Source organism: Aegilops tauschii, chromosome 4, assembly GCF_002575655.3.
Source record: "Aegilops tauschii subsp. strangulata cultivar AL8/78 chromosome 4, Aet v6.0, whole genome shotgun sequence".
Taxonomy (NCBI): Eukaryota; Viridiplantae; Streptophyta; class Magnoliopsida; order Poales; family Poaceae; genus Aegilops; species Aegilops tauschii.
The window spans coordinates 45,263,020-45,278,435 of NC_053038.3; the positions used below are offsets into that span (position 1 = coordinate 45,263,020).

Consider the following 15,416-nt stretch of genomic DNA (forward strand, 5'->3'; position numbering starts at 1 on the left):
GAAGACCTCCTTATATAGTGGGGGGAACAATCCAACCGTTACCCCCCAAAACAGCCCCGCAGAAGGCGGTACTACCGCAGGAGGCAGCGGTACTACCACTGAGAACAGCGGTACTACCGTGAAGAAAGGAGGGCAAGGAGAGAGACGGACCCGAGCGGTACTGCCGCGGTGGTAGGGCGGTACTACCGCTCATGAGCGGCACTGCCGCTCTACTGCCGCTGCAAAGTACCGCACAATCCGACACGAGAAAAGACCCCTCGAGTCGACGCGGTAGGGGCTTGGTACCGCAGCAGTACTACAGCTGAGGACCCACCGGCGGTACTACCGCTGCAGAGCGGTACTGCCGCTGCAGAGCGGTACTGCCGCCTATGACCCCTAAGCGGTACTACCGCTGGGTACCGCAGTACTACCGCTGGGACCAGACATAGCCCAAAGAAAGGGAAAGAGATATCCAATGAAGCGGAAAGGCTCAGAGGGTGTAAAGAGGATGTGTACGTGTTGATTCCACCCTAGCCTTACCAAAACGGACCCCCTCTTGATAGTACGGTGACTCCTACGAAACTAGTCCACCAAAAAGAAGCGAAAGAGCTACATCGTCTTGAATGACACTCCGAGGGGAAAGAAATCGTCTCGTGCCAAAGGATGAATCTCTGAAATGCTCAAAGAACACGATTAGTCCACAAACATGTTGTCATCAATCACCAAAACTACATCTAGAGAGATATGCCTTAACACTTCCCATATATAAATCTTCACCTCCGGACCGTTTCGGAACTCCTCGTGACGTCCGGGATCTTATCCTGGACTCCGAACAACATTCGGTAACCACGTACAACCTTTCCCTATAACCCTAGCGTCATCGAACCTTAAGTGTGTAGACCCTACGGGTTCGGGAGGCATGTAGACATGACCAAGACATCTCTCCGGCCAATAACCAACAGCGAGATCTTGATACCCATGTTGGCTCCCACATGCTCCACGATGATCTCATCGGATGAACCACGATGTCGGGGATTCAATCAATCCCGTACACAATTCCCTTTGTCTACCGGTATGATACTTGCCCGAGATTCGATCGTCGGTATCCCTATACCTTGTTCAATCTCGTTACCGGCAAGTCTCTTTACTCGTCCGTAACACATCATCCCGTGATCAACTCCTTGATCACATTGAGTTCATTATGATGATGTCCTACCGAGTGGGCCCAGAGATACCTCTCCGTCACACGAGTGACAAATCCCAGTCTCGATTCGTGCCAACCCATCAGACACTTTCGGAGATACCCGTAGTGCACCTTTATAGCCACCCAGTTACATTGTGACGTTTGGCACACCCAAAGCATTCCTACGGTATCCGGGAGTTGCACAATCTCATGGTCTAAGGAAATGATACTTGACATTAGAAAAGCTTTAGCAGACGAACTACACGATCTTGTGCTATGCTTAGGATTGGGTCTTGTCCATCACATCATTCTCCTATTGATGTGATCCCGTTATCAATGACATCCAATGTCCATGGTCAGGAAACCGTAACCATCTATTGATCAACGAGCTAGTCAACTAGAGGCTCACTAGGGACATGTTGTGGTCTATATTCACACATGTATTACGATTTCCGGATAACACAATTATAGCATGAACAATAGACAATTATCATGAACAAGGAAATATAATAATAACCATTTTATTATTGCCTCTAGGGCATATTTCCAACATCAAGTCAATCACATCATTCTCTAATGATGTGATCCCGTTAATCAAATGACAACTCATGTCTATGGCTTGGAAACATAACCATCTTTGATTCAACGAACTAGTCAAGTAGAGGCAAACTAGTGACACTCTGTTTGTCTATGTATTCACACATGTACTAAGTTTCCGGTTAATACAATTGTAGCATGAATAATAAACATTTATCATGATATAAGGAAATATAAATAACAACTTTATTATTGCCTCTAGGGCATATTTCCTTCAGTCTCCCACTTGCCCTAGAGTCAATAATCTAGATTACACAGTAATGATTCTACCATCCATGGAGTCTTGGTGTTGATCATGTTTTGCTCGTGAGAGAGGCTTAGTCGATGGGTCTGCAACATTCAGATCCGTATGTATCTTGCAAATTTCTATGTCTCCCTCCTTGACTTGATCGCGGATGGAATTGAAGCGTCTCTTGATGTGCTTGGTTCTGTTGTGAAATCTGGATTCCTTTGCCAAGGCAATTGCACCAGTATTGTCACAAAAGATTTTCATTGGACCCGATGCACTAGGTATGACACCTAGATCGGATATGAATTCCTTCATCCAGACTCCTTCATTTGCTGCTTCCGAAGCAGCTATGTACTCCGCTTCACACGTAGATCCCGCCACGACGCTTTGCTTAGAACTGCACCAACTGACAGCTCCACTGTTCAATATAAATACGTATCCTGTTTGTGACTTGGAGTCATCCGGATCAGTGTCAAAGCTTGCATCGACGTAACCATTTACGACGAGCTCTTTGTCACCTCCATAAACGAGAAACATATCCTTAGTCCTTTTCAGGTATTTCAGGATGTTCTTGACCGTTGTCCAGTGATCCACTCCTGGATTACTTTGGTACCTCCCCGCTAAACTAATAGCAAGGCACACATCATGTCTGGTACACATCATTGCATACATGATAGAGCCTACGGCTGAAGCATAGGGAACACCTTTCATTTTCTCTCTATCTTCTGCAGTGGTCGGGCATTGAGTCTGACTCAACTTCACACCTTGTAACACAGGCAAGAACACTTTCTTTGCTTGATCCATTTTGAACTTCTTCAAAACTTTATCAAGGTATGTGCTTTGTGAAAGTCGAATTAAGCGTCTTGATCTATCTCTATAGATCTTGATGCCCAATATATAAGCAGCTTCACCGAGGTCTTTCATTGAAAAACTCTTATTCAAGTATCCTTTTATGCTATCCAGAAATTCTATATCATTTCCAATCAACAATATGTCATCCACATATAATATTAAAATGCTACAAAGCTCCCACTCACTTTCTTGTAAATACAGGCTTCTCCAAAAGTCTGTATAAAACCATATGCTTTGATCACACTATCAAAACGTTTATTCCAACTTTGAGATGCTTGCACCAGTCCATAAATGGATCGTTGGAGCTTGCACACTTTGCTAGCATCCTTTGGACCGATAAAACCTTCAGGTTGCATCATATACAACTCTTCTTCTAGAAATCCATTCAGGAATGTAGTCTTTACATCCATTTGCCAAATTTCATAATCATAAAATGCGGCAATTGCTAACATGATTCGGACGGACTTAAGAATCGCTACGGGTGAGAAGGTCTCATCGTAGTCAACTCCTTGAACTTGTCGAAAAACTTGCGCAACAAGTCGAGCTTTGTAGACAGTAACATTACCGTCAGCGTCAGTCTTCTTCTTGAAGATCCATTTATTCTCGATGGCTTGCCGATCATCGGGCAAGTCAACCAAAGTCCACACTTTGTTCTCATACATGGATCCCATCTCAGATTTCATGGCCTCAAGCCATTTCGCGGAATCTGGGCTCATCATCGCGTCCTCATAGTTCGTAGGTTCATCATGGTCAAGTAACATGACCTCCAGAACAGGATTACCGTACCACTCTGGTGCGGATCTTACTCTGGTTAACCTACGAGGTTCGGTAGTAACTTGATCTGAAGTTACATAATCATCATCATTAGCTTCCTCACTAATTGGTGTAGGAGTCACAGGAACAGATTTCTGTTATGAACTACTTTCCAATAGGGGAGCAGGTACAGTTACCTCATCAAGTTCTACTTTCCTCCCACTCACTTCTTTCGAGAGAAACTCCTTCTCTAGACAGGATCCATTCTTAGCAACGAGTGTCTTGCCTTCGGATCTTGATAGAAGGTGTACCCAACAGTCTCCTTTGGGTATCCTATGAAGACACATTTCTCCGATTTGGGTTGGAGCTTATCAGGTTGAAGCTTTTTCACATAAGCATCGCAGCCCCAAACTTTAAGAAACGACAACTTTGGTTTCTTGCCAAACCACAGTTCATAAGGTGTCGTCTCAACGGATTTAGATGGTGCCCTATTTAACGTGAATGCATCCATCTCTAAAGCATAACCCCAAAACGATAGCGGTAAATCAGTAAGAGACATCATAGATCGCACCATATCTAGTAAAGTACGATTACGACGTTCGGACACACCATTACGCTGTGGTGTTCCAGGTGGCGTGAGTTGCGAAACTATTCCGCATTGTTTCAAATGAAGACCAAACTCATAACTCAAATATTTTCCTCCACGATCAGATTGTAGAAACTTTATTTTCTTGTTATGATGATTTTCCACTTCACTCTGAAATTCTTTGAACTTTTCAAATGTTTCAGACTTTGCTTCATCAAGTAGATATACCCATATCTGCTCAAATCATCTGCGAAGGTGAGAAAATAACGATACCCGACACGAGCCTCAACATTCATCGGACCACATACATCAGTGTGTATGATTTCCAACAAATCTGTTGCTCGCTCCATTGTTACGGAGAACGAAGTTTTAGCCATCTTGCCCATGAGGCATGGTTCGCAAGTACCAAGTGATTCATAAGCAAGTCATTCCAAAAGTCCATCAGAATGGAGTTTCTTCATGTGCTTTACACCAATATGACCTAAACGGCAGTGCCACAAATATGTTGCACTATCATTATCAACTCTGCATCTTTTGGCTTCAATATTATGAATATGTGTGTCACTACTATCGAGATTCAACAAGAATAGACCGCTCTTCAAGGGTGCATGACCATAAAAGATATTACTCATATAAATAGAACAACCATTATTCTCTGATTTAAATGAATAACCGTCTCGCATCAAACAAGATCCAGATATAATGTTCATGCTCAACGCTGGCATCAAATAACAATTATTCAGGTCTAAAACTAATCCCAAAGGTAGATGTAGAGGTAGCGTGCCGTCCGCGATCACATCGACTTTGGAACCATTTCCCACGCGCACCGTCACCTCGCCAATCTTTGCTTAATCCGTAGTCCCTGTTTCGAGTTGCAAATATTAGCAACAGAACCAGTATCAAATACCCAGGCACTACTGCGAGCATTAGTAAGGTACACATCAATAACATGTATATCACATATACCTTTGTTCACCTTGCCATCCTTCTTATCCGCCAAATACTTGGGGCAGTTCCGCTTCCAGTGTCCAGTCCCTTTGCAGTAGAAGCACTCAGTCTCAGGATTAGGTCCAGACTTGGGCTTCTTCACTTGAGCAGCAACTTGCTTGCCGTTCTTGTTGAAGTTCCCCTTCTTCCCTTTACCCTTTTTCTTGAAACTGGTGGTCTTGTTGACCATCAACACTTGATGTTCCTTCTTGATTTCTACCTCCGCAACCTTTAGCATTGCGAAGAGCTCGGGAATTGTCTTATCCATCCCTTGCATATTATAGTTCATCACGAAGCTATTGTAGCTTGGTGGCAGTGATTGAAGAACTTTGTCAATGACACTATCATCAGGAAGATTAACTCCCAGCTGAGTCAAGTGGTTGTGGTACCCAGACATTCTGAGTATATGTTTACTGACAGAACTATTCTCCTCCATTTTGCAGCTGTAGAACTTATTGGAGACTTCATATCTCTCAATCCGGGCATTTGCTTGAAATATTAACTTCAACTCCTGGAACATCGCATATGTTGCATGACGTTCAAAACGTCGTTGAAGTCCCGGTTCTAAGCCGTAAAGCATGGCACACTGAACTATCGAGTAGTCATCAGCTTTGCTCTGCCAGACGTTCATAACATCTGGTGTTGCTCCTGCAGCGGGTTTGGCACCTAGCGGTGCTTCCAGGACGTAATTCTTCTGTGCAGCAATGAGCATAACCCTCAAGTTACGGACCCAGTCCGTGTAGTTGCTACCATCATCTTTCAACTTAGCTTTCTCTAGGAATGCATTAAAATTCAACGAAACAACAACACGGGCCATCTATCTACAACAACATAGACATGCAAAATACTATCAGGTACTAAGTTCATGATAAATTAAAGTTCAATTAATCAAATTACTTAAGAACTCCCACTTAGATAGACATCCCTCTAGTCATCTAAGTGATCACGTGATCCAAATCAACTAAACCATGTCCGATCATCACGTGAGATCGAGTAGTTTTCAATGGTGAACATCACTATGTTGATCATATCTTCTATATGATTCACGCTCGACCTTTCGGTCTCAGTGTTCCGAGGCCATATATGCATATGCTAGGCTCGTCAAGTTTAACCCGAGTATTCTGCGTGTGCAAAACTGGCTTGCACCCGTTGTATGTGAACGTAGAGCTTATCACACCCGATCATCACGTGGTGTCTCGGCATGACGAACTTTCGCAACGGTGCATACTCAGGGAGAACACTTGTACCTTGAAATTTAGTGAGAGATCATCTTATAATGCTACCGTCGAACTAAGCAAAATAAGATGCATAAAGGATAAACATCACATGCAATCAATATAAGTGATATGATATGGCCATCATCATCTTGTGCCTTTGATCACCATCTCCAAAGCACCGTCATGATCACCATCGTCACCGGCGCGACACCTTGATCTCCATCATAGCATCGTTGTCGTCTCGCCAACTATTGCTTCTACGACTATCGCTACCGCTTAGTGATAAAGGAAAGCAATTACATGACGATTGCATTTCATACAATAAAGCGACAACCATATGGCTTCGGACAGTTGCCGATAACTCCGTTACAAAACATGATCATCTCATACAATAAAATTTAGCATCATGTCTTGACCATATCACATCACAACATGCCCTGCAAAAACAAGTTAGACGTCCTCTACTTTGTTGTTGCAAGTTTTACGTGGCTACTACGGGCTGAGCAAGAACCGTTCTTACCTACGCATCAAAACCACAATGATTTTTCGTCAAGTATGTGTTGTTTTAACCTTCAACAAGGACCGGGCGTAGCCACACTCGGTTCAACTAAAGTTGGAGAAACTGACACCCGGACCACAGCGACCTCCGTCACCAGGTTCTGCTGCTGGCACACTCGGTCGGCCACGAGGGTGTACAGAAGACCCTCCACCGTCTCCGCGCCGACTTCTACATCCCCGGTGATCGGGCCCTGGTCCGGGACTGAGTGCGGTCTTGTGTGACATGCCAGCGCAACAAGACGGAGACGCTGCGGCCGACTGGTTTGCTACAACCCTTGGAGGTGCCCTCTCAGGTTTGGGCTGATATCTCCATGGACTTCATCGAGGGCCACCCCAAGGTGGGAGGCAAGTCCGTCATCCTCACGGTGGTTGACCGCTTCTCCAAGTATGCTCACTTCATCGCGCTCAGCCATCCCTACACTGCCGAGTCCGTGGCCCGTGCCTTCTTCGACGGCATCATCTGCCTCCACGGGTTTCCCTCCTCGATCGTCAGCGACCGGGACCCAGTGTTCACGGGGCATGTCTGGCACGATTTCTTCCGGATGGCGGGCGTGAAGCTCTGCCTGAGCACGACCTTCCATCCTCAGACGGACAGCCAATCCGGGGTGGTGAATAAGGTGATTGCCATGTATTTGCGTTGTGTCATAGGTGATCGTCCTCGCGCTTGGGTGGACTGGCTTGTTGGGGAACGTAGTAGTTTAAAAAAAATCCTTCGCACACGCAAGATCATGGTGATGCATAGCAACGAGAGGGGAGAGTGTTGTCTAACTACCCTAGGCGCGCCCACGAACTCACGATCCAGCAGAGTGTCGAGGGAGAGCTTCGTCAGCACGACGGCGATGATGAAGCTACCGGCGCAGGGCTTCGCCTAAGCACTGCAACGATATGACCGAGGTGGATTATGGTGGAGGGGGCACCACACATGGCTAAGAGATCAATGATCAACTTGTGTGTCTATGGGGTGCCCCCTCCCCCATATATAAAGGAGTGGAGGAGGGGGAGAGGGCCGGCCTCCTAGGCGCGCCCCAAGGGGAGTCCTACTCCCACCGGGAGTAGGATCCCCCCTTCCCTAGTTGGACTAGGAGTGGAAGGAAGGGGGAGGAAGGAGGAAGGAAAGGGGGGGGGGCGGCCCCCCACCTAATTCGGATTGGGCTTGGGGGGCGCGCCCCCTCATATGCTCCCTCTCTCCCAGTATGGCAAAATAAGGCCCATATACCTCCCGGGGGGTTCCGGTAACCTCCCGGTACTCCGGTAAATGCCGATCTCACCCGGAACCATTCCGATGTCCAAACATAGGGTTCCAATATATCGATCTTTACGTCTCGACCATTTCGAGACTCCTCGTCATGTCCGTGATCAAATCCGGGACTCCAAACTACCTTCGGTACATCAAAACACATAAACTCATAATACTGATCGTCACCGAACGTTAAGCATGCGGACCCTACGGGTTCGAGAACTATGTAGACATGACCGAGACTCATCTCCGTTCAACAACCAATATCGGAACCTGGATGCTCATATTGGTTCCCACATATTCTACGAAGATCTTTATCGGTCAAACCGCATAACAACATACGTTGTTCCCTTTGTCATCGGTATGTTACTTGCCCGAGATTCGATCGTCGGTATCTCAATACCTAGTTCAATCTCGTTACCGAAAAGTCTCTTTACTCGTTCCGTAATGCAACATCCCGAAACTAACTCATTAGTCACATTGCTTGCAAGGCTTATAGTGATGTGTATTACCGAGAGGGCCCAGAGATACCTCTTCGATAATCGGAGTGACAAATCCTAATCTCGATCTATGCCAACTCAACAAACACCATCGGAGACACCTTTAGAGCACCTTTATAATCACCGAGTTACGTTGTGACGTTTGGTAGCACACAAAGTGTTCCTCCGGTATTCGGGAGTTGCATAATCTCATAGTCATAGGAACATGTATAAGTCATAGCAATATACTAAACGATCAAGTGGTAAGCTAACGGAATGGGTCAAGTCAATTACATCATTCTCTAATGATGTGATCCCGTTAATCAAAATGACAACTCATGTCTATGGCTAGGAAACATAACCATCTTTGATTCAACGAGCTAGTCAAGTAGAGGCATAGTAGTGACACTCTGTTTGTCTATGTATTCACACATGTACTAAGTTTCCGGTTAATACAATTCCAGCATGAATAATAAACATTTATCATGATATAAGGAAATATAAATAACAACTTTATTATTGCCTCTAGGGCATATTTCCTTCATGGCTCGCATGGGCGGAGTACTGCTTCAACACCTCTTATCACTCCGTCCTGCGCGCTACGCCATTCGAGGTGGTCTACGGACGACCGCCCCCGCCCATCCTGCCGGTTGACTCGGAGACGGTTCGAACGGAGGCGGCAGGCGACCTTCTTCGCAGCCACGATGAGATGCTTGCGGAAGTGCGGCAACGTCTCATTCAGGCCCAGCAGCTGGCCAAGCACTACTACGACGGCCACCACCGTGAGGCGGAGTTCGCGCTGGGTGATTGGGTGTGGTTGCGCCTTCTTCACCGCTCTACGCGGTCCCTTGACCCATGCGCGAAGCGCAAGCTGGGCCCTCGCTACGCCGGGCCATTTTCCATGTTGGAGCGCATCGGAAAGGTGGCCTAGCGCCTTCAGCTTCTGGCCGGTGCTCGCATCCACGACGTCTTCCATGTGGGGTTGCTGAAGCCTTTCCGTGGGGAGCCACCGGCGGCCACGCTGGCGCTTCCTCCGACCTCCGACGGGCGCCTCCTTCCTGGGCCAGCGAAGGTGTTGCAGGCCCAGCTCCATCGAGGGGTGTGGTGCTTGTTGATCCAGTGGGACGGCCTTCCGGAGGAGGAGGCCACTTGGGAGCAACGCGACGAGTTCCGGCAACACTACCCAGACTTCCAGCTCGAGGACGAGTTGTTTGCACAGGCGGGGAGAGATGTTATGACCGGGGTAACTTATACCCGGAGGAGGCCCATTAGGCGCGTTTAGTTAGGGGCTTAGCCCAAGAGTTATCTTATTTTTATTAGCATCGGGATTATATAAGCAGCTGTAAAGACTCTTTTAGAAATCAAGCAATAAGACAATTCTATTGCCCGGCTCCCTCAGGAGCCGGAACCCTAAACCCTAGTCGCCTCTTGCCATCGCGCCCGCCTCCTCCCTCACGCACGACGGCGCCCAGCCGCCGGCGACCGCGTGTCCGTCCACGTCCAGCACCCTCCTTCCCCTACAACCTCCGGCCTAGACCCGGTAGAACCCTAGTTCCTACCATCATTATTCATAATCTTATAGTATGTATCTGTTACTTGTTTGAAGTCTAACAACCTCCTTGTCCACAAAATGGTCAATAAATCCACAATCCCTCTGCCAAGAGGTGCAAACTGTTGGTAGGATATAAAATGATTGCACCTACCGCCTCCGTTTCTAAATATAAGTCTTTTTTAGAGATTTCAATATAGACTACATACGGATGTATATAGACATACTTTAATATGTAGATTCTCTCATTTTGCTCCGTATGTAGTCCATATTGAAATCTCTAAAAAGACTTATACTCCCTCCGTCCGGAAATACTTGTCGGAGAAATGGGTGTATCTAGACGTATTTTAGTTCTAGTTGCATCCATTTTTATCTATTTAGGTGACGAGTAATTTTGGACGGAGGGAGTATTTAGAACGGAAGTAGAAAGTAGTATCTGATTAATATGAAGATCATTTATCAGTTCTATGTCTGAATTATTAGTTCTGTTTTCTGTAATATTGCAAGGAGAGAATAGATACTGGCCATCAGGAACCCGAACTTTTATCTCATTTATTCTTGAATGCGGTAAAATGCACTAATATTGCAAGTAAGGAGGCCTGCATCTTCACTTCTTAAGCACATAGAATCAGGTGTTGAACAAATACAATATGGGATGTTCTTTGGCGATCGATCACCATGTTTGTCCTGCTAATGATTGAAAGGATTGCGGTTATAGTGTTGCTACCAGCTGTTTTTTGAGTTAACAGTTGTACAACTCACCTTTTTGGTGGGAAGTGCTGCTAATTTTCTTAGGGCAGCTCGTAATAATTTACAGCAAGTAGTCCAACCAGCTCTAGTTCTGGTTTTGTGGAAACCAGTATCTAGGCACCCGGACGATCGCAGAGCCGTCCGTCCGCTTGGATCCGTGGCAGCACAGCAGGCGTGCATCGCCGAAAAAGGCCAAGCAGCACATGACATTCACTTGATCTTGCTCACCAACTCACCGTAGTTTTGTTTTTTCTCGTGTCAGTTCATCACAGCTCAAGCACAGCAAAGGCAGTACTGCTAGCACAAATGCACAACGCATGTGTCATGTCTGGGAGTTGTTGTGTGAAACAGCACACACGACGCGAAATGTTTGTTTCCACTCGTAGGACAGGCATGAAATCGCTGTGTTCCGCCACCGCTATCGCCACCGGTGGAGTGGCGCTTTGCTCGCCGCAGCACGGCAGCCACGGTAAAAAGCCTTTTCTCTTCCAAAGAGAGAGAGAAGCACCGCACCGCACGGCAGGGCAGGGACGGCTCTGAGCCGTCGCCAGCAGCACGGCATGTGGTAGCCACCACAAAATATAGCCATGTTCTCGTGTCCGTGAATAATCGGGACCGGCTCGTGGTCGTGCCGAGAAAAACGTGACGGACGGCCCGTCGCGCGGCGCGGGGGGCGCGCGCGCGAGACGCGGGGACCACATGACCAGCGCACACGGGATTGGGCGGGTGCGGCACGCAGATTCCTCCGGATGGGGCGGGTGCGGCTGCCGGGGCCGCATCGTGTTCACGCCAAATTCTCTCCCTCGCCTTCCCCTCCCCGACTCTCCCCCCCTACCTCAGCCTCACCTTATCTCCCTCGCCTGTGGCCACCAGCAGCCAGCTACTATCAGTATCACCACCACACCCCCCTGCTCCGGCCTCGCGTCCGGAACTCCACTCCTGCTTCAAAACCCCGATTCCTGTTCGTGTCTCCTGTCCTCCCCGGCCGACCCCAGTAGCTAGCTTCGACAATGAACATCTTGAACCAGCCCATCAGCCCCGGCGGCGCCCACGCGGCCTTCCCGGCCGCCGCCGCCGCCAAGGACGGCGGCATGCCGGCGTCGCTCCGCTTCGACGTCGGCCCCAGCACCGCCCACCGCGCCCCGAGGCGGCAGACGCAGACGCTGCTTCGGGCCAGCAGCAGTAGCTACGTCGGCGCCGGGCACGCCGACGAGGCCGCCGTCATCAAGAGCGCGGAGCAGCAGAAGGGGGCCGTGGTGCCGCCGTTCCAGCCGGTGACGCTCAACTTCCTGCGCTCGCTGCTGGACAGGGACAGCATGACGTCCATCGCCGAGGAGGGCGGCGAGGGCGCGGGCGCGGCCGCCGCCGCGCCCCCGCTGCACGCGCTGCGCGTGGTGGTGTCGTCCGCCGTGGCGCTCGACGCGCGCCAGACCGAGCTCATCGCGCGCAAGATGCGCCGGATCACCGGCTTCGTCAACCTCGCCATCGAGAACGTGGTGGAGCCGTCGCTCATCGCCGGCTTCGTCGTCTGCTACGGCCTCGACGACTCGCACACCATCGACCTCAGCGTCCGGGGCCGCCTCGCCGCGCTCAAGAACCGCGTCGACAGCTCCGACCACGACGACCGCCTGCACCCGCGGACGCCCGCGCCGCTCCATTGATCCGGCCCACCCCTCCATCCATCCATCAATTATACCCATAGTTCCACACACAACACATACCGCGCGCACCACCGCCACTTCGCCGTGCTTGTCGCGAGCTCATTCACGTCGTCCGCCATATCTCCATGCCATATTGCCATGCATGATGAACTGAACTCTATATACAGACCAAGATGGATCGACGCCGACGGCAACAGTTTTGCTATGTTACGTTGTTGTAAATTGTGAGGCACTTGACTAGCTTCTGCTATTATGTTTGTACCAAGTGTACTGTAATACTACTATGGTACTGTACAAGCTGCAGATTGTAATTTTATGCGAGGTTCAGGGTTACATACAGTGCAAAGCTCTGTAATCCCAGAGCAGAGGCTGGTGTGCGTGAGAAACCTACTGCTCCCTCCGCATCCATACTAATCGTCACAGCGCTGAATCTGCGACAATTAATATGGATCGGAGGGAGCAGCTAAATTTGGACGCAACGCAACTGTATCAATCCAGCGACGAATCCGAGTATGAAATAGCTGGTGCTTGCGAGGCCTAGAGCTTTCTTATCCGTATCCGGCGCTGCCTATCGATGATTAGTAGTAGTAACACCCTTCTTGGTTGGTGATACCGACGGCAGGCAACGGAGCTTTATTGGTGTCTTATAAATTATTCCAGAGCAAGAACTGCTGATGGGGCGAGTTGCGGTACAGGAATGAAGAGTACAAACACTGATCAGTCAGTGACAGGATAGTGCCACTGCCGAAGAACTGGAGCTTATACTCCTAGCAGCTGCGATGGTGCAGACGGACGGACGGACGGGGATCGGTCAGGGACGGCGCTGCAGGGCGTCGGAGAGGTGCTTGAGCGCCTTGTCGTAGGAGACGAAGCCCATGAACCAGAACTCGTGGTTGTCGGTGGTGGCCACCTGGATGTACCGCTCCGACGGCCTCCACATGCTGGCGGACGGGCTCACCGTCCTCACCTGGTTCAGCGGAAGCACCACCTGCAGCGCAGCCGGTGAATGAGATTGTTGACAGTGCCAAGTGAACTGAAGCTAATGAAGTGAGGATGCTTGCCTTGTAGTACATGGGCTCCGGCGGCTGGGTGGGGGAGGGGGCGTGGTAGGAGACGGGGGAGTCGCTGCAGAAGGCGAGGCGGGCCGTGGAGAGGTAGAGCGTGCCGATGACGGGGCCGGATGAGGTGGAGAGGTAGCAGGCGTAGGCCTTGCGGAGCTGCTCCCCGGGCACGGCGCCGAACACCTGGTGGAACACCCTCTCGTGCCCGCCCTCCGCGTACACCTTGGTCCCCTGCGCCAGCCGCGCCACCGCCGCGTCCGCCATGTTCGGCGCCGTCCGGACTGCGCGAGGCCAAAACGTGCGTGTCAGTGTGCGTGCATCATGATCCGAAGCAGGGATGAATAATACGTACGGTGGTTCCAGATGTTGCCGGTGGTGTCGGCGGCCTTGCGGGTGCCGTCCTCCAGCAGCTTGCCGTACCGCCCCAGCGCCTTCATGATGGCTGCACTTGCAAGGCGGCGCCAGAGCACGCCGGCGTCAGGATCGACGGACACACGAGAGTACAGAGTAGTATTGAGGAATCGAAGGAGACGAGTTACGCACACTGGCAGGTGGAGGGGGACGCGCTGGCCGGGGTGACCTGCACGTAGGGGTTTCCGGCGCCGTTGCTGGCCGCCGTGACGGCGACGGCCGTGGACTGCGGGCGCGCGGCCTGGCCGCCGTGCGGCGGGTACCCTGACGGCGCCGGCGCGGGAGCCTGCATCGACGCCATGGCTGGAGCTGATCCGGCACGCGATGAGTTAGTCTGGGTATGCCAACGGGGTGGAGCGCTGCCTTATGCCGATCGCCGACGGATGAGGAGGAATGATGCGGTGCGGTGGCGGGGGAGAATCAATCGGAGGTAGTGGCGATGAGGCGAAGGTTCTCTGGCGCGTTTACTTTTTGTCCGTTCGGAAAGGATCGGGGGAAGGAAAGGGGAAAGCGAGGAGTGCGGTGCAGTGCAGCTGATCGAGATACGCGAGTAGGCAGACAGGTGGGATCGGATTTCTGGGGCTCCGCGCCCGGGATCTCTGCGTGCGTCTGCCGCTCGTGCGGCGTGCCGTGCCATGCCTTCGCAACAAAGGAAAAGAACGGCCATGGCGGGCCGACTGAACTGGTGCGGCACTGGATCACGGTGAACGCCCATACGGAGGAACCCGGTTCTTTTTTCGAAGGGTACACATTCGGTTCGGCCCTGAAAGAGATAAGGGCCCAAGTACTGGTAAGTTCGTTCACACACGGTCACCGCCACGTTGGTTGGATCTGATCCACATAGTTTGAGCCCGTAGATATAGAACTTTTTAATTTGGCACTTTTGGCAAGGCAAGCTTGGCGACTCAGGCAACATCCTGATTCGTTGAGTGCTGAGTCCTCAAAGCAAGGTACTATCCTGAGTGTGATCTACTGGATGCACAATTGGGCTCGAATCCCTCGCAAGTGTGGCGTGCTGTCAATGAAGGAAAAGAGGTTCTGTCCTTGGGCCTAATCAAAAGAATAGGCACGGGTGTGGATACAAACATTTGGTATGACAATTGGCTTCCCAGAGAGTATAAACTTAGGCCAATATGTGCACGAACACAAAATCCCCCTATGCTTGTTAGCGAGCTTATTGATGGGGCTACAAAAACTTGGGACAGACAAGTTCTGAAGGAACACTTCATTGAACAAGATATTGATGTTATAACGGATATACCACTTAGTTCAAGAGTGCGGTCTGATTTCTGGGCTTGGCACTGTGATAAAAGGGGTATTTTTTTCA

The 15,416-nt window shown here is 50.0% G+C and overlaps 2 protein-coding genes across 2 annotated transcripts; one reads left to right on the forward strand and one right to left on the reverse strand.

The window, feature by feature from the left end:
• Positions 1 to 11,388: 11,388 nt before the first annotated feature.
• Positions 11,389 to 12,982, forward strand: LOC109776447 (ATP synthase delta chain, chloroplastic). Its single transcript, XM_020335088.4, has one exon. The coding sequence runs from the start codon at positions 11,967 to 11,969 to the stop codon at positions 12,615 to 12,617; it is 651 nt and encodes a 216-aa protein (XP_020190677.1). The 5' UTR covers positions 11,389 to 11,966; the 3' UTR covers positions 12,618 to 12,982.
• Positions 12,983 to 13,235: 253 nt separating this feature from the next.
• LOC109776445 (GEM-like protein 1) lies at positions 13,236 to 14,709 on the reverse strand. Its single transcript, XM_020335087.4, has 4 exons — positions 14,222 to 14,709; positions 14,031 to 14,120; positions 13,679 to 13,959; positions 13,236 to 13,605 (listed from the first exon to the last, which is right to left on the reverse strand). The coding sequence occupies exons 1-4, from the start codon at positions 14,388 to 14,390 to the stop codon at positions 13,429 to 13,431; spliced, it is 717 nt and encodes a 238-aa protein (XP_020190676.1). The 5' UTR covers positions 14,391 to 14,709; the 3' UTR covers positions 13,236 to 13,428.
• Positions 14,710 to 15,416: the final 707 nt, after the last annotated feature.

Excerpts from the sequence above, each read along its gene's own strand:
- LOC109776445 (XM_020335087.4), bottom strand. The coding sequence starts at position 14,390 with ATGGCGTCGATGCAGGCTCCCGCGCCGGCGCCGTCAGGGTACCCGCCG. Across the intron at positions 14,121-14,221 it reads GTCCCCCTCCACCTGCCAGT|CCATCATGAAGGCGCTGGGG; the intron begins GTGCGTAACTCG and ends TTGCAAGTGCAG. Across the intron at positions 13,960-14,030 it reads CGGCAACATCTGGAACCACC|TCCGGACGGCGCCGAACATG; the intron begins GTACGTATTATT and ends GGCCTCGCGCAG.
- LOC109776447 (XM_020335088.4), top strand. The coding sequence starts at position 11,967 with ATGAACATCTTGAACCAGCCCATCAGCCCCGGCGGCGCCCACGCGGCC.